This window comes from Procambarus clarkii, chromosome 39, assembly GCF_040958095.1.
Source record: "Procambarus clarkii isolate CNS0578487 chromosome 39, FALCON_Pclarkii_2.0, whole genome shotgun sequence".
Lineage (NCBI taxonomy): Eukaryota > Metazoa > Arthropoda > Malacostraca > Decapoda > Cambaridae > Procambarus > Procambarus clarkii.
Window position 1 is genome coordinate 13,839,621 of NC_091188.1, and position 19,864 is coordinate 13,859,484.

The following is a 19,864-nucleotide window of genomic DNA, read 5'->3' on the forward strand; positions in this document are numbered from 1 at the left end:
TCACTATTTTCACTCTGGTCACCTCAATTTTCGTCCTAGGTCTTTCATTTTGGTCTCAATGGGTTCGTAATAGAATTCTCTAGAGGAATATTAGCATATAAAATAAAAAACCTGGTCACGCTCCAACCACCGACGAGTTGAAGACGGGCCACGCGTTAGCCGTGAGTGAGCGCTCAGATGCCTTCCCGCTACACTCCCAATTCGCGCCCACATATGTTTAGTATTATTTCCTGGTGGTAATCTCCATTTTCGTGTTACAGCGCTCATTTAGGTATGAAAATGTTCCTAATAGAATTCTTCAGATGGATATGTGCATATAAGGGCCAATTGAAGAACAACATTGCCTGTACAATACGGGAAAGAATGAACAAAAAAAAATAAATAAATAAATAATAAAATAATTTGCACTTACCACCTCAGTGTTGTGTGTTGAACATGACATGGGTTGAACATTTGTTTTATCCACTCCACCTGCTCCTGGAAAACGTTTCCTGCAGGGTCAACCCATGTTTTGTATAGGTGGAGTGGATGGTGGGAGTTAGTCTCACATGCTTGTACTTCTCCTGTACACTACTCAGCTTCTGCTTTTCACACCTTTCTTTCGCAATTTTCTTCCTGGAAGAGCCTTGTTCATGATCACTATCCATCGTGGAGTAAGCGTAGATAGTTTCTGAAGCCGCAGTAAGAAATATAGCCACGGAAAATAGCCGAAATGTTCACACGTTTGAGACGCGAGGGGAGGCGACACCGGTCACAACAGTGGAGCGAAAACAATGGGCCGACGGCGTGTGCTGCGCCGCCTGCGGGCCACTAGGCGCAACAAAGAAAATGGGTAGACATCGGCGCGCATTTTAAAACCAGTCCCAAAAAAAATCGGATAAAAACCTGATTTTTGGCGAATTTTTAAAGTGGATGACGCAATGCTGCGTCATCCCCGGCATTACCGCCAGTAAACGGATAACGCAATGCTGCGTCATCCCCGAGCGAGTGTTAAGGACTTCTATAAAGTCTAAAGTGGAGCCGGTCAGCCGAGTGGACAGCACGCTGGACTTGTGATCCTGTGGTCCTGGGTTCAATCCCAGGCGCCGGCGAGAAACAATGGGCAGAGTTTCTTTCACCCTATGCCCCTGTTACCTAGCAGTAAAATAGGTACCCGGGTGTTAGTCAGCTGTCACGGGCTGCTTCCTGGGGGTGGAGGCCTGGTCGAGGACCGGGCCGCGGGGACACTAAAGCCCCGAAATCATCTCAAGATAACCTCTTCACAATAGTCAGCTATTTGGACTATTGCTAGTGCATGGGATGAGGTACAGCAAACACGAAGAAATGGTTTGAAAAAACTTTGGTCCACGTCAAGTCTGTTTCCTGAGGAAGATGACGAGGCAGATTTGGAGGATTTGCGGCGAAGAAAGATAGTGAGAGGAAGAAATTAACCCTTGGACCACGCAATACATACATATATGATTTGACATAAAAAAATGTAACATAAGTTTTTAAAACTTGCACAAACACTTTCCAATTTTTTTTTGCATTATCAACTAGGCAAATGCTCCAACTTTGTCTAAATGATCACAGAGTAACTTGAAAAAAAAGAAAATCAAAATTAATTTAAAAATTGAATATTGAAAATTTCAGATTTTCAATTCAGAATAAAAAATATGAATTATCACCAATTGTTCATTTAATGTTATTATTCTGTCAGAATAGCATATGATTTTCATTTTCATCAAATTAGAATATAGGTTTTCAGTATAGTTTACTGTAAAAAAAATCATCAATAGGGCATTTGACATATTCGGCATATTTAGACCAAAAAAAATTATAACGCCATATGTATAAAGTTTATGAAAAATCCATTCTGAAGGAATTGTAGAACAGACAGTTCGGCACACAATATGTCAAAATAGTGAGAATCGATCAAAAACTGGAATTTTAAGAGCCACTCAAAGTTGAAACTCTAGTTTCAGAGATAATTGAAGTTGAAGTTATTAACAATGAATAAAGGTAGTTTTAATTCATAGTTTAGTAGTTTTAATTTTAGGTAGTTTTAATTTTTAATTAATTAAATTGTATGATTTAATAAACATTGTTTGGCATTCATACTCAAATATGTGAAAGTTGTAGGTCAATATGTGTTGAAATGAAGTCAAGAAAAAATAATCCACAAAAAAAACACAAAATATAGGGGTTATAATAATTATAATGATTTAGAGGATATATTTAGGGTATAAAGTAAAAAAGCCCTAATATGGTCTCTAATCATCAAGGCAACCTAAAGAGACAAAGAAAATAGAGTTTGAAATCAGAGAAAAAATCAGTAAACAAAAATTCAAAGTCCCAAGTTTTGCGAGTTGTGACTGATTTATTTGTTGACCAATTTCATCCTATTTTCACAGTTATAGAAACATAAGCATTCTCCAGGATGTAAAGGTTACAACAAAATCAGATAATAAACAAAGGAGAAAAAACTAAAATCTTTAAAAAAAATAATATTTCCCCTAAAAAAAATATTTTTTGGACTGTTGAAAGTAACTGCTGATAATTTTGGGCAATGTATTTATATGATGTATAACAAAATAGATCATATTAACATAGTTATTCATTATTATTTGTGTCATTATGTATTACTCAGCAATGATATAAAGGCACCAACTGCATATCTACTTTGTGGACATTTCTTACTAATATTGTTCTTCTTTGAGCATCGGACAGGTGTTTGCATCTCTTTATTACTGCATACTCCTTCAGTTCCAGTTACTAGGAGCTGTTTCCCGTATCAACAAAACGTTCTTATTTTTCAAAAATTTGTCTAAAATCAATTTCTGAAAATATTTTGATGACAGTTTCACGACACTGAACCCAATATGTTGAAGATTTGTTTTACATTTTTAAGTTATTTTTACATAATTCAAAATTTTTCGCTACCAGCCCCCCCAGCATGCGCGGTAATATGCGCGATCTAAGGGTTAAGAGAGGAACTCCTAGCCTATGTCGAGGGGATTAAGTTCCCAGAACTAAGAGCAGAACTGGTGACAAACAATAGAAGATGACATAGATAGGTAGATAGATTTTGACAAAGAAGCCCCAAACAATCAAAACATGACTGATGATGAAATTATAGAATTAGTATGAACAGCAAAAAAGCCAGAAGAGTACAATGAAGAAGATGGCGAGGTAGAGGAAGAGGATGAAGAAACATTAAAGGAAAAATGTAATATGGAAAAAGTTTTGCAACATTTTGAAGTCATTCTGGCATTTATGGACTCGAGTAACAGTGAGTTTGAAACTATGGATATGATGAGCCTGTACAGTTTGTATATGAAGTTTTTGAAAACAAGGTCAAAGGGAATGAAACAAATGTCAATTAACACTTTCGCGCTTTATATTAGAGATAACTCGTCGCCGTTTTCTCTTACGATTCCGCATAACAGCCTACTTTTCTCGTCCATCGAAAAAATATTTCTATAAATTCCATTTTTTAACCGAAATGGACGGGGATACTTTTGTTTTGTAGAGAATTTATTTGCGAATGTTTTGGTACCAGAATGAATATTATATCACATAAACTTCTATGAGTAAAAAAAAAAATACAACAAGTATGTTTGGGGGTGTGGCGAGCGTGTGGCAGTGGGTTCCCTTTAGCCGTTGATATATCCAACACGTGGGAAATATTTGTATGTGTTATGTATATGTCTGTGTAGGGAATTTTACTGCAATCACTGTCATGCAAATTATAAAATGTTTCAACAAGTATAAACATGACAAACATCAAACGAACGAAAACAATGCGTTCGTTTCTGCCGCGAACGCATACTGAGCGACGTGGTTCTATATTTGGCGCTTCTCTTATACATGTTTTGTACAAATGTTATACATTTCATCTTATAGAAAATTTTATTGCGAACACATTGGTATAAAAAAGAAATACGTACATAGAAAAGTAGGGTCAGGAAACGTATAAACTTTCCAAGCATGATTTCCCCCGTGTTTTCGCCAGTGCGCTCGCGGCTAACTACTCTCCACTTCACACACTCTTGCGGGTGGGCAATTACCTATATTAAACATTCATATGCATATGTCCGTGTAGAGAATTCTATTGCGATTCCAATGATACCACAATTAGCGATGTAGGACAACTGTAGGCTTCGCAACCATTAAGAGAGTGGAAACATTTTGTTGCTGTTTGGCGCTCTCGGCGAGTGATCTGCATAGTTTTTTATTTGGTGTTGATACTCCTTATGCTTGGGCGGCATTTTATAGGTATGCTCTTATAGACAATTTCATTGCGAACACAGTGTTACCAAATTTAAATACGTGCGCCTTCAATTATTGTCAGGACAGTCAAAAGAGTGTACACTTTTCGGTCTTACCGCATAGGCGCGCGAAGTGCCGAAAGCATCTGGGGTATTGTTTTTTTTTGAGCGCCGAGAGCGCGAAAGTGTTAAAGAGTCTTTTGCAAATGCTTCCAAGTAAGCTTGCTTTGCCTCAGTGCACCTGATTCATCACATGTTTACCCAAATGCGTCAATATCTGAGGTTACCTTATCTCCATTAATCTCCACTTCAGTCAACCCAACACCATCAACATCCATCACTACCACCTCTTCCATGTAAATAACTATGCTCCATCAACAATGATCACCAACATAACAAGTGGATCAGGACTTCTCTTATTGGTGAGTAAAAACCAAATACTGTCACATTTATGTTATGAACCTGTCAATTTTTTCCCCTAGATTTCCCTTATTTTTTCCCTACATTTCTTGTTTATTTTTTTTTCCTCCATTTCTCACTTACGAACTTACACGATCACCGACGGGTCTCGTCCCCAAGGAGTTCGTAAACCAAGAGGTCCTATGTACCTGTGCGATGGCTGAAGTTTCTTTCCAGCTGCTAGTTTGCTTGTGTTGTTGTTTTGGGGCTTATTTAATATGAATTTTGGGGAATTTTCCCTCTGTGGATAGAGGTGGTCTGCTTAGCTACTTATTAGGCCATCCTAGGTTGTGCTGGCTCTCCTCTGTTGTCTCCGAGGTTTCACTTCTGCTACTGGTAATTAGAATGCCTGTTCTCAGGCAGGGGGGTTCTACTGGCTTAGTTGGCCACAGTGCCTGGGCTTCCCGTGGAGCTAACATATCCTTCGGGCCCTGTAAAACGCCAGTGCTCGGGTTGGTAACATAGATCCATTCGAGTCCACTCTTGCCTTGTGCAAAGTTGACGGTTGTTCGTCGCCCTTGCCTCAGGGAGATGATTGCCCCTTCTGCCTCTGCCATGCTGCCTGTCGAGTCGGTGACACCTACGACCCAGTGTCTTGAGGGACGAATTCTCCCGCTTGTGTTTCAGTTTACCCATTCCTCATCAGCGGGTGAGAGGATTCAGGCAGCATTGCAAGCTCACTTCTTGCAACGTGTCAGGTTGATTGCCCAATTGGAGGCCCCAGAGCTCCCCTATTGGGTTTTAATGGCCTGGTTTTGGGGACGTTGGTCACTTCGACTTTGGTTCTGTTCGTGCCCCCGCTTCCTTCCCAGGTGGTCGGGCCTGTTCTTCTCCGCCAAGGCTTCCAGTTCATCCCAGCCACCTTCCTTCTCGGGAGCCTTTGCCTTTGACTCCGCCTTTTCTTCTGATGTGGTTGGCGTGGCTCTGCCCTGGGGCCTGTATTGTGGATTCCTCGGGGGAAGTCCGCTTGGAGCACTTGTTCTCTTTTTGCCCAGACTTGGGACCTTGTGCCCTCTGGGCAGGGGTGGGGTTTTTCGTCCCCTCCTTCCCTTCTGTATCAGTTTACCATATTTGCCGGCATGATTTATGCACCCTAGGGTCGGGCTGCATCTATATTTTGCTTGGATGTTTGTTTTGGCGCCCATTTTGCTCCACTATATGGATCGGTCGTTCACTTTTGTTTGACATATTTCTAGTGTGGGTTATGTCTGATATGAAAGGGGGTGGGGAGGTACGTGAATTTGTGTGTTTCCCGCATCACTGCTGAGGTGTCGTCGGTGGTTTGGGTAAGTTTGTGTTAGTCTCGTTGCCCTCTTGTTGTTGTGCTTGTGGGGGTTGCGCTGTTGTTCTCCTGGGGGTGCACATTCCTGAGCTCCTGAGGTTCTCCATTTGGTGCCTTTACTTCATCACTGCCTCCTGCATTCCCTTTCCTTCTTTCTCTGCCTCTGGACATGTTCTTTTTTTCATGTCAAGGTGACTCCTTTGGGTACTCTGTTACCTCCGGTGACTCATTATGGATGTACTACTAGTGTTTATTCATCCATCTTTTTCTACCTTGTCTGCAATTACAGAACCCACACCTGAAGTGCATACTTTATGTGGGTCCAAACAAGATCAAGCTCAAGCTGAAGGATGCCATGTTATGTCTTGTTTATTTATGTTTCAAGCATCCTACCCTGTCTGTTCCTCTGTGGACTTATGAGTGGTGGTCCTGTCTCCTGGTTCTGTGTTACCTGGCTGTCTTGTCTTGTGTTTGCGACTGTGATACTTCTATATATTATTAACTCGGTCTTGTGTTCACACACTGTGGACATTGGATCATTGGATTGTTTTCTTTATTTTTTGGCCACAGGTTTTTGTGCCTTGTGACCCTGTCCTATATGCTCGTCCGGCTCCCAAGCATACGGCCCTTGGTATTTTGTCCGTATAATGGCCATTTTAACCGTGGGGGATTCAAATTGTGTGTGTTATCCTTGATACCTCAAGGTATATACCAGCAAATGTGGTAGGTAGGGCACTCCCCAAGGTTCATTTACGGGTGCCCTAAGGTTCCTCGGATTTGTCATTTGGATGTTTTTCTTCTTCTCGGATTCCCCTTGTGGGGGTTTGGGAGGCTCTTGGTGCGTACCTCCTGCAAGACCCAGTTTATGCCTCTGTGTTGGATCCAGTTTTTGTTTGAGTTTGGTTCCTCTTCCTCTGATTGGTTGCTTTTTGAGGTTCTTGTGTCTTCCAAGCTGGCAGCCTGCCTCGATAATTGGTTGGTGTGGGCTCCCTGCCTGTCTGCTTGTCTGGTAGCCTTGTATCAGGTTCATTCCCAGCTGGCCGGGTTTGAATTTCTGGTAATATTGTCCCAGTTGGTTGCATCTCAGATTCAGACTTGGCTGGGCCTCACATGGGATTCTCGGACTGTCTGTCTCTCTCTCTCTTTCCTACAGTTCTGCTCTGGCTGCAGTCCCACTTACAGCTGTTTTTGAGGGGGACCCAGGTCACTCTGCAGTTGCTAGAGCAGTTGTGTGGGAGCCTGTGTTTGCCCTTCTGGTTTATCTGTTGGGCAGGATTTGGTTTTGGAGCTGCTCTGGTATCTTCGGAGCCACCTCTCACTGCATTCATGGCCGTTGGGTTTGTACCCTGATGTCTTTACGTTGGTTGCTGCGTCACCGGCTTCCTCTTCGGGTTTTTCGGGGGTTGGTGTCTTGGCGCTTTAATCTTCCCTCACTCAATCTATACACGAATGCCTTGTCTCTCGGTTAGGGCTTTGTGTCCAGTGCTCACCAATCTGGCTAGGGGTGCTGGGGGCTTCATCAGACTCACAGTATGGTATGGGAGTTTGCGTGGTGTGGCAGGCGCTGTGCCGGATTCGGCTTCCTCGGGGTTCTTTGATCTGGCTCTATTCGGAATACTTTTCCTTGGTTCGTGATCTCAACAATGGAGGGGGGGGGGTCTTCGATCCGTGGCTCTTTGGGGCTGGTCGCTTCGAGTAGGTCTTATGCCGAGTCTCGAGGTTTAGCTCTGTGCGGTTCACTTTCAGGGTGTGTCCAACGTTCTAGTAGATGGCCTATCTCGTTTCATTCCTCTTTCCATGGAGTGGCCGGTCGACGCAGAGTCCTTTCATTGGCCGCCCGGAGGTGGACGTATTCACGTCGGCATGGTCTCAGCGTCGTCCACTGTACTGTACTTGGTGCTGTTCTCAGACTGCGAGGCTATCGTGGTAGATGCTTTTCAGCAGGACTAGTCAAGGTGGGGGTTTCCCCGGTCCAGATGTATCTCTCGGTACTGGCTTGCTTAGAATACTATCAGGGGGAAGGGTTCTTTTCCTGATTCCATGGTGGCTGGCCCAGCCTTGGTTTCAAGTGCTGATTGTTTGGTGATTTACACCTGATTCACTCGGTAATTTTCGGTGATTCATTGATTCACACTTCGTGTCTAGTCTTTTTGATGTGGGTGTATTGCCATTTCTATGGTAGTCAGGTGGCTTCTTTGATGGTGTCCCATCTGTGGTCTTCTAGGCGACAATATGTAGTCTTGGCGGTCTTTCTGATAGTTCCATTCTCTTAGGAGATTTTCTGCAATTTCGCACTGGGTTTTGTTGTTCTTTCTTGCTCAGCTTTTTCTGGACCGGCGTCTCATGCCAAATACTGTCGCTTACTAGCGTGCGACGTTGTCAGAGCCAACACCAACGGATGTAGCTTTCACGTGCGTTTGTTCACCTCTGACCTGTTCATGCCTGAGCCTTCCTGGTCTTTAGATCGGGTTCTTTGTTTTCAGTCTTCTCCTCGTTTTGTCATGGCCCCTTTGGTCTGTGATTGTTTTCGGAAGGCCTTATTTTTGTTGGCCTTGGCTTCTGGGGCTCATGTTTGGGAGCTTCGTGCTCTCTGGCACTGGGGGTTCTGTTCCTTTAGTTCTGGTGGTCAGTTTGTTCGATTGCAGCTTTCTTCTTTTCTGAGGAGAAAGGGACGGCCAACTTCCATAGGGGTCCGTAAGTGGTGGATACTTGGTTAGGCTGGGGGTTGCATCACGTGTTGTGTCCGGTGGCGGCTTTATGCCATTATCTGTGGGCCTCTGGTTCTGTGACGGTGGACGCTCTTTGGGTGGATCTGGGTTCCCTGGTTGGCTGTTCCAGGGCTCAGGTCTGTCAGGTTGTCTGCAGTGTCAAGTCCAGCCAGCCTGCAGTCTGGCTGAAGGCTGAAATAAAGAAATACTGAAAAATAAAGAAATACTGTTTTCTTTACTGAAACAAAGAAAAAGCCAAAATACTTCCTCACATATGCGAAATCAAAAGCAAAACCACTGCCAGTATTGGACCTATTCGTACGAGTGAAGGTTCATACAAGGAGGATGACAAAGAAGATTGCAGTCTCTGTGGTGTAGTGGTAAGACACTCGCCTGGCGTTCCGCGAGCGCTTTGCCATGGGTTCGTATCCTGGCCGGGGAGGATTTACTGGGCCCAAATCCTTAACTGTAGCCTCTGTTTAACGCAACAGTAAAATGTGTACTTGGTTGTAACGATGATTCTTCGCGGCAGGGATCATATTCCAGGGATCTGCCCAAAACGCTACGCATACTAGTGGCTGTACAAGAATGTAACAACTCTTGTATAAATAAAAAAAAAAAAAAAATTAGTGAAATCCTAAAACAGCAGTATGAGGACATGTTTAACACTCCAATAAACAACATGAAAGTTGAAGATCCAGACAATTTCTTTGTGTGATATTCAAATCCCTGTAAATATAACTGATATGAACACGAGCGTACAAGATTTTGAAAGAGAAATTGAAAACATGCCCATGCAGTCAGCTCCGGGTCCAGATTCATGGAATTCAATATTTACAAAGAAATGCAAGGTGCAAGCACAGGCACTCAGTATAGTGGGGAGGAAGAGCTTGGACATGGGGGAGATACCAGATGCACTTAAAAGTAGCAGACATAGCCCCTCTACACAAGGGAGGGGGGGAGCAAAGTCTGGCTTTGTGTGACTTTGGGGAGTCTGTCGCAGCTGTCTGTCTCTTCTTCAACTTGAGACCTGCAGTGCTGCTGCCTCCCGGTTAAGTCCATGTTTTTCCGTATCTGTGAGTAGTTAGCTTCAGGGAACCGACTGGGATCCCCCAGAAAACCAGTGTTGAATGTAATGAAATGCCATTTTCTTGGTGAAGCTCCAGAGGCTCCCTGATACCCCCCTTCAGTCGGCAATTTTTGGGCTTCACATCAGGCCTCATACTGAGGTTGCAAGTAGCTGGCTCACCTGAGTGGGCTCCTCCTCCCCCTCCCCCCTATAAGGGGGGGAGGGGTAGATACGCTAATGAGCGGGATTTCTAGTTGAGGGCAAGGTTGCCAGTTTCGGTTATTTTGATACTTTTCTTTTAGCAGGCATTTCTTTGCTCTTTCTGGCTGTAGGTCGCATTTTACTGGTTAGTTTGTATTGGCTTGCCTATCTTTCTGGGTGCCCACCCCGGTAGATGGCAGAATATGACATACTTTATGAAAAGTGGTCATATGCCATTGCTCCCTGCGCCTCTATGACAGGACTAGGTTCTGTCGCTGGTTCCTGGTAGGCATGTGAACTCAAAGTAACTGATAACCCCAAACTAATATACCTGTAGTACATATCAGTTCGGATAGCTTCAGGGATCCTCTGGGGCTTCGCCCGGAAAATGACATTTCATTATATTCAACTCTGGGTTTTTTTGCTAATAATATTGAGCTTCAAACTCTCACACCCTGTTTATCCGTGATCAGCTGGCAAGATGCATTTATTTTGGCAACAGTTATATTTTCTTGATAATCTGGTAACATAGCCATTTATTTACAAGTGTGTGTGTGTGTGTGTGTTGAATAATTTGATAAGCACATAGTTCACATAATATATGATAATGTTTCAATTGATGATTGGCTTGCCTGATATACTTCATTACAACCATAAAGAGTAGTGAAAAGGATATGAAAATAATATTCAATGCACACAGTGAGTCAAAATAATGTAGTTGAAGAAATGATGACCATACCACACATCAGAAGATGGAGAAGTGACGAAGTTTCAGTCCGTCCTGGATCATTATCGAGTCGTGTGAAAGAGACAACTTGATAATCATACAGGACGAACGGAAATGTCGTTGCTTTTCCCTTCTTCTGATATGTGGTTTGGTCATCATAATGTTCAATGGTGTTGGGCTCTGGGCGATGCCATATGACTTAATTGGCACCATATGGTTGAAAGTATAGATTGAAACAGGAATAAGCCACCAATGTTGCACTCACAGTTGATCATCATCATTATATGACGATAACTGCATTCATTTATAAACGTAACCATGATATGATTTCAGGATTTTCTCAAGGGTCCAGGTAAACTCCAATACATTCACATAGACTAGTTATTTTCTTATTTGCATTTAACATGTAAAATCCAGGCAATAATTATATAAATTGTATGATTACTGCATTTGCCTAGGTAACATACATGAAGATATATGTTACACCTAGTAACGTAACCATGAAATGAGCAGGATTTTTTAAGGGGGTCAAGGTAAACTCCATTACATCCACATACGCCTGTTATATCTTTACTTACATCATCCACTTAAAACCCAGACAACAACTTTTTAAATCATATGATTTAAACATCCTTCTTTTTTGTAAGAAGCGGGCTAGTCTTGGGGACACCATGTGTATAAGGTATGGCACGATGGCCCCCTGGGTGACCTGAGCTGCCACCTGGTGGTGAACTAGTTCATGATTTGTTGACGCTGAGTAAACTACCACATCTCTTGTTCCAATCTTTTTCCTCTGTAATTATGACACACAGGTTTTTTTAATTTTGTTATACTTTCTGGGCAGTTTTTCTAAATTTTGGTTTGATCTTGGATCCCCATACTCCTCTTCTTTCTATTGGCACACCAGATTCTGGTCTTAGTGTTAGGTAGGCCTGCACAAATCCGTGGCCTGGAAGTTTTATGGATGTGTGTGGGGTATCGGAGCCAGTGCATCAGAAATCTACCAAGTCCAAGAAATCTGTTTCATTCCATTCATCACTTCATTTATTATTTGTTGTAGTCTGTTAACACTTTCGCGCACCCCGCGCGCCACCCCTCAACTGTGCGATATGGGCCCAGCGTGTCACGGGAGCGCGCGTTAATTCCGAACAGTGTATACTCTCTCCAACTTTGTCACCTCAATTCTCGTTCTACGAGATTAAATTTGGTATCATTGTGTTCGCAATAAAATTCTCTACAGCACTAAATGCATATAAACTCCAAAAGCCCGGCTAATTACCCGCAGCAAACAGAGAAAGTGCGAACGAGTTACCCAGGAGCGCCCAAACGCGATAAAATGTTTTCACTATTTTCACTCTGGTCACCTCAATTTTCGTCCTAGGTCTTTCATTTTGGTCTCAATGGGTTCGTAATAGAATTTTCTTGAGGAACATTAGCATATAAAATAAAAAACCTGGTCACGCTCCAAGTGCCGACAAGTTGAAGACGGGCCACGCGTTAGCCGTGAGTGAGCGCTCAGATGCCTTCCCGCTACACTCCCAATTCCCGCCCACAAATGTTTAGTATTATTTCCTGGTGGTAATCTCAATTTTCGTGTTACAGCGCTCATTTAGGTATGAAAATGTTCCTAATAGAATTCTTCAGATGGATATGTGCATATAAGGGCCAATTGAAGAACAACATTGCCTGTACAATACGGAAAAGTATGAACAAAAAAAAAACAAATAATGAAAAAATTTGTACTTACCATCTCAGTGTTGTGTGTTGAACATGACATGGGTTGAACATTTGTTTTATCCACTCCACCTGCTCCTGGAAAACGTTTCTTGCAGGGTCAACCCATGTTTTGTATAGGTGGAGTGGATGGTGGGCAAGCATTACTGCTTATCGGCCCAGAATTTTTTCTTTCGATGGTATTTGCTGTAGCATGGTGCAGGACACAATGCCACATAACACGTCTTGCACTTAGTGTGTGTCCTTCCTTTTACCCGACAATTTGCACACACGACACCTCAGACGCTTCTGTATCTTTACTTGGGTATGGGACAAGTTTCTGCTGAGGCGGTCTGGATTATCCACAATACGGGGTCTTGTTGCAGCAGAAGCACCACTAGTGATAATCACAGCCTCGTCTTCTGACTCAGACGATGAAGGTAAGTCTGCAGGTGAAGTGAATAGTGGGCGCCTCACACCTGAAGGTCCTGCTGTTGGAGCTCTGGGTGTTGATGGTCCTGGTGTTGCAACATTGGCTCCAGTGGCATTGACATCAGCAGCATGTGGGATGTCATCATCTTCCTCAGGCCAGTTACTAGACTTATAGAACAATAGTGCAGCGATGACTTGTTCATGGAAATGGAGTAATGTCAGTTTCCTTCTATTTGTTGTGTAGTATTTGTACATCACAAAAGCATTGTAGATAGCCATTTGCAAAAAATAAAAGGTCATTTTCTTCGTCCATTTGTGTGTTTTCCTTGTGAAGTGATAATATTTGATCATTTGGTCAAAGTGATCAACACCTTTCATGTTTGTATTGTAGTCACAGATTGCATTCGGCTTGTTGACAGTTACCTGCGGCACTGAGGTTGTTCCATCACGATTCCGTACTCGTTTTCTGCGTTGAACCTGTTGTGTTTCTGCATTGTGGCAATTTGTTATGAGTGAAACAATTCGTTCATCTTTCCACAAAATTATGAAAGTATTGTCCTTGCGTTTGAATAAAGTTTTATCTACTGGCACTTTACCCTTTGCTTGCATCTGAAGGGATTTAGGTGCACCACGCTGCAGTCTGAGGGTACCACAGGTGTATACCCCTACTTGAAACAGTGCCTCACTCAATCTGACCGAATTGTAATACAGTAGTTGTCCATATATAAATGGTAACCTTTATCCTTCAGTGGTTTAATCAAGGCCATAACTGTGTCGATCGTTGTTTTCCCAACTCCTGAATAGATTTCAAAATCATAAATGTAGCCACTGGTAGCTTCAGCTAGCATGTAGAGCTTTATTCCGTATTTATCTGGTTTATTGGGATTATAGGTCTTGAAAGATAGACGGCCACGCCATGGCATTGTCCCTTCATCCAAACTCAAATTTTTATTGGGAATGTATATTCTCTTGAATCTATTCAGGAGATATTGCATGAGTGAGCAAACTTTGATAAGTTTGTCAACTCCTTGGCCTGGTGGTATGGACTTATTGTTATAAACATGGAAATATTTAGCAATCATTTCAAATCGCTTACCTGTCATGAAGGTGTTGAAACAAGGTATGTGCCAGAATCTGCCTGTTTGCCAATACATTCTAAGTCTTGGCAACGGGCAAATACCCATCAAGATCGTCAGTCCCATATATCTAGCAATTTCTTTCACTGTCACTGGTTGCCATCTGTGCTTTGTCCTTTGCCCAGTACCTGCCTTATTTTGGGAAGCATATAAATTTGTTTCATAGGCAATATATTTCAGCAATTTTTGTGTCAGAAAGAGTTGAATGAAACCAAGAACAGTGGTAGGTACAGGAACAGTCAAGCCTGGTGTACCTGTAAAATTGTCCACAAAGGGTGCAGTATTGTCACTACACCATCCATCATCAGAATCTGTTGGTGCTGGGGTACGTGTGGTACGTCTGGCTCTAGCACGAGCACGAGCTCCAGTACCGCGCCGTGCACGAGTGGCAGTCTCGACCTCAGACTCCTCACTTTCCTCACTATCAAAATCCTCAACGGCCGTCTCTGTTTCTAAATGTTCACTACTTGCATCAGTATCAATACCAACATCAGTTTCATCACTAGATGACCCAGACAAATCGTCAAATACAGCCTGAAACTTAGAGGGAGTTAGTCTCACATGCTTGTACTTCTCCTGTACACTACTCAGCTTCTGCTTTTCATGCCTTTCTTTCGCAATTTTCTTCCTGGAAGGGCCTTGTTCATGATCACTATCCATCGTGGAGTAAGCGTAGATAGTTTCTGAAGCCGCAGTAAGAAATATAGCCACGGAAAATAGCCGAAATGTTCACACGTTTGAGACGCGAGGGGAGGCGACACCGGTCACAACAGTGGAGCGAAAACAATGGGCCGACGGCGTGTGCCGCGCCGCCTGCGGGCCACTAGGCGCAACAAAGAAAATGGGAAGACATCGGCGCGCATTTTAAAACCAGTCCCCCAAAAATTGGATAAAAACCTGATTTTTGGCGAATTTTTAAAGTGGATGACGCAATGCTGCGTCATCCCCGGCATTACCGCCAGTAAACGGATAACGCAATGCTGTGTCATCCCCGAGCGAAAGTGTTAAGTGCATTTTTTTGTTTTTTAATGTTAAGTGGTTTGTATTATATTTAATTATGGCTTAACCACTGCACTGCGCCAAATGACAAATGCTGTTTTGAGAGTTGTCCATTTTTTTTAATTTGGCTATATTTTAATGTTTTTTAATGTTTTCATCACTCTTTGTGTTTTGAAATGAAAATAGTTGAGTTTGGAAACATTTTGACATTAACTTTACCTGAACATTTATAAAAACAACAAAAATATGTCCTTAACAATTGCACTATAAAGTTTTTGCCAAAAACAGGTGCACAGTGCAGAGGTTAATTTAGGTTTAAAATGTATGGCTGTGTTTTGCATTGTTACATGAAAACTTAGATCATTCTTATGTTACTAAACACATTCCAAACATTGTTTACATTGTGTTCATCAGTTACATTACTTGTCTTTTTTTGTTCCTAAGTAGTAGATAATTACCATAAATTTCATTATAACAGATTTGGCAGAAGGTAACCATGAACCCAAGCTAAATCTTCGGGAGGATCTAAGTATACTTGGGGCTGAAGTGTATATTGAAGAAGACTTGGAAGTAGGTGCCATGACTCGCACAGGCAGCAGTGGGGGTGCAAGTAGTGGATTGGGTGTCATATCCCGCCACTCATCTCTCATCTCCCTCCAAAATGAACACCGACCTGATTCTGCATCACCATCTTCCTTTGGAGACGAGGAGGATGAGGATATGCTCGATGATTCTGATGTTGATATCAGTTAATGTAAATATAACGGGAGGGTATGTTTTAGGGGCTGGGGAGGGGGGTGTTAAAGAAATGGTGAGGGTATTTAAAAAGTATTGCCAGTTGGTGTGATTGTGTAAGGCAGTGTTAAAGGTTCCCGGTCATTATATGGCCAGTGATGTGGGCCATGTATTTTATTTTTTGTTTTCAGAACTGTTTGGTACCCATTTTAATTATGGGTGGAAAGCGATTGTGTGGAGTATTTATACATTGTAGGGAAAAATTCAGCCCTTGAGTAGTTATTTTTAAAAAGGCCTCAAGGATTGATGAAATATAACATAGGAATGATGTAATACGTGCCCTACCCTGTGGTTGGGAGCAGTTGCACCAGAGCCTGAGGTTTCTCATACAAGACTGAAAATAGGATTGATATGGGTCAGGCAAATAAATTTTGCTCTTTTGGGGAGCATTAAATTGTAATTAAATGGAATTTAATGCAGCCTGTATGAAGTACAACTGCAGGGGTTGGCCCTTGGACGCTTGTAAAAGAGAATATCAATAATTTGTTTAAATGTGAAAGAAGTTGGAGATTGTTGGGGGTATAGTGTGGTGTTATTGCAGGGGAGGGAGGGGGCCGTCTCAGCCTTGGGATTCAGTACAAAGTGAAGTACAATTTGTACTACTGCATCTCTAGTGGCATAGACATTTCTGTGACTGGACTGTTTATATGCAATCTTTTTTTCTTAAGTTGAAATGTCACTTGTTTTTTTATTGTGGATAATTTTTGCTGTTATCTTTATCTATTATCTGAAGGATGTGTCTGCTTCGGGAGACTGGCAGGTTAGGATTATCAGCTCATCAACTGTCCATGTTAATCTCACATTTAAAGATATGAGATATTAGTTGTTGAACTTTTGTTGATTTCAAAGTCAACTGAGTTTGAATTGAATGATAATCAATCAAAAAGATGATTTCCTTTACCTGGCAGTGGTCATTCTTCCTTTGTGGACTATCTTGAATCACAAATGATAAGATAGAAGATTCCAGTGATAAGAAATATGTCCAAAGCTGTTAATCGTTGGAACGTTAAATGCCATTAGTGATATTTAACCATGTTGGCATCATCATAAGCAACAGTTTCAAAGACTACAAAGTGAGTTTATTTTTATGAAAGCAGAGTATATGTGCAAAGAGATGCTTATTATTACTCTTGGCCAGAAAGACATGTATATAAAGATTTACATTCAGCTCATTCAGCCGTGATTTATGTTAAACTGACTTCATAAATATGAATGTAGCAAGGGTATTGTGAACTTCAATTGGTGCCTGTTATTTTATTTATTTTTTTATTTTAATTTGTCATAATGCAGATAACAAGTCTCATTTATTGAGGGTCATAGTTTCTGCTCTTGCTACAAGCACCCAAATTATGTTTTTGTGCTTTCAACGAACCACAGAATGGTCTCAACACAATTTTTCTAAATGCAAAATTGTGTATAGTACAAATTGTTTAGATAGGATCATTAATATTTCTCTCGTTCCCAAAATACAATTAACTCACAAAGAGAGAGAAGCTGCCTGCCTGCCACTGTGTTAAGAGCGAGGAGAACAATTGTCTGAGGTCATCTAAGTATGGTCAACTCTACATTGTCATGTCAGTTGTTCAACACTATTGAGTTTTACAGTAAAGTTTTCAAGGTTTTCATTTAGGATATAAACTTCCTTTTTTTTGTGGTAGAGAGAGTTTTTGATATGACTCATGCATGTTACTGATGATAATCTTTCAAATATATTATCAAATAAATATTTGTGCATAAACACTCAAATACTGTAGGGTGTGATTCAGGGAATTATTTTGTTGTATACTGAATTTATTTTTAATACAAATGTAAGGCACTTCACATTGTTGACATTCCTGTGCAATATCTTGGAGAATATTGTTTTTATTAATTAATGGCGAGTTAAAAGTTCATTTCATTGTGTTGCATTGCTTGACAGGTATACAACATCAGTGTTGTATGTGACAAGTATACATCCTCAGTGTTGCATTACTTGACAATTATAGAATATAGTGTATACTATGAGCCCCACTGCAGCAATGTTGCATTGCTTGATACATATAAATGCTCAGTGTTGTAATACTTGACAAATATACAACAAGTGAAGCCTAAAGATACAGCTGGGAATTATAATTAATGAAGTGTCAAAATTAGGCTTTATTTTTATAATGTATGTTTGAATTAAAATAAATTTCTTTGAACATTATAAAATGTGATAGTATATATATAGAAATAGTTTCAATCTTGTTCTTATATCAGTAATTTCCTTGTTTGTTTTTAAATGTATTATATACAATAAAACTGTTTTAGAATGAGTAATAATGTGCCTGAAAAACTAATATTAACTTTTTAAAGTTTGATTGCTTAGATCAAAAGATTGAATCACTGAGAATATAAAAGTTTACATACACTGTACTTAAAATGTTATGCATTAAGAGATTTTAAGTACAGTATGTCAATATAATTTTAAAGTTACAAATCTTATTGTTAAAGACAATTTTCTTATCAATTGGCAACACTACGACTGAGTCTTTGTGAGGTGTGACCAAACTCAAGTGGCCTGTGAGGACAGCTCCCCGGTGTAATATTTTCTCATTTGGAAGTAGACTTCTCACGACATTTCTATTTTTAATGCTGGATTTGCAAAGTGGCAAGTTCTGCTGTTAATAGGATGTATGAAGTGGTCGTCTAGCAGTGTGAGAGTATGACGAGTGACTGAGTTGAGTGCATGTGCTTTGTACACCTTAGTTTCTGCACTCACTGATCCCTATTCTTCATGTCTTCACACAAACTATAAGGATCACATTGTAACATGTTGAAGAAAAATAGAAGGTTTTCATTATATAATGGTTTTCTTCATCCCATATGTATTTTATTATGGTGACGGTAAAAGGCACTAGTTATTGATGGTGTGGTGTAGTAAAGTCTTGTATTGTAATACGTACGTACCAGTCTATTCCAGGAAATGTCTTTACAAGGTCTAAGAACACTTAAGTGACATTATATTAGTGCATCAGACCTCCCCACAATAATACTGTATAGTAGATTGCGTATCTTATTACACACGTGTCTGCCATGCACGAAAAAACATAAAAATTCACTAAAATATTACTACTTTGAATTATTTGGATGCAAGATGTATAGAAAAGTGAATAATAAAAGCTCCCGACCAGGGAGCTGGTCGGCCGAGCGGACAGCACGCGGGACTTGTGATCCTGTGGTCCTGGGTTCGATCCCAGGCGCCGGCGAGAAACAATGGGCAGAGTTTCTTTCACCCTATGCCTCTGTTACCTAACAGTAAAATAGGTACCTGGGTGTTAGTCAGCTGTCACGGGCTGCTTCCTGGGGGTGGAGGCCTGGTCGAGGACTGGGCCGCGGGGACACTAAAAAGCCCCGAAATCATCTCAAGAAAACCTCAAGATAGATGTTATTATCTACATTTTTTATTAGTTTGGCGAGTTGTAGAAAAATTGTTCTTCGTGAGCTTGGCTGGCATTTGTCTACACCAGATGTGTGGTTTGTGCTTACCTATCGGTGACTACGGGGGATGGGGACGAGGATGAGATCTTGCTCTTAATGATCTGCCTCCTAGCACTGATTATCCCTCTCAGCATTGCTTTCATCATATTTCTTTTTAGAGTTGTGGATAGAATTGGCTCCAACAACCACATCTTTCAAAGCATTCCATTTATCAACCACCCATACAAGAAACAAGAACTTCCTGTGTGCTATGTGCAGATGATTTCATTGTTAACCTTGGATAGTGAATATAATATTTGCGTTGTAGATCTAAATTTATGTATAGTACACTTGTTTACAAAAAAAAAAAAAAATTGAATTGAATACATTACTAACTATAAGGATAGTGTATTAATGTCTACAGTGTGTTTGTAGTTACCAAAGTAGTTACAAGATAAAAGCTACACTCGTGGTGTCACATTTTCCCAGCATTCTTTGTCATATACCTCTTTAAAACTACTGATGGTTTTGGCCTCCACTACTTCCTCATTTACCTTGTTCCAACCATCTATCACGCTGCAAAAGAAAACTTTCTAATATCTTACCCTATCAATAATAGTACCCTTGTTTCCTTGGCTTGAATTTGTGACCTCTT

At 41.1% G+C, this 19,864-nt stretch overlaps 1 protein-coding gene across 2 annotated transcripts in view; it reads left to right on the forward strand.

The window, feature by feature from the left end:
• Window positions 1-18,597, forward strand: part of Dp (transcription factor Dp) — a 131,363-nt gene extending 112,766 nt beyond the window's left edge. For both annotated transcript variants that reach the window (XM_045746068.2, XM_045746070.2), the window contains exon 11: window positions 15,455-18,597. In XM_045746068.2, the coding sequence (XP_045602024.1) occupies window positions 15,455-15,729 (275 nt within the window). In that variant the 3' untranslated portion in view covers window positions 15,730-18,597. The remainder of the gene's footprint in view (window positions 1-15,454) is intronic.
• The last annotated feature ends 1,267 nt before the right edge of the window (window positions 18,598-19,864 follow it).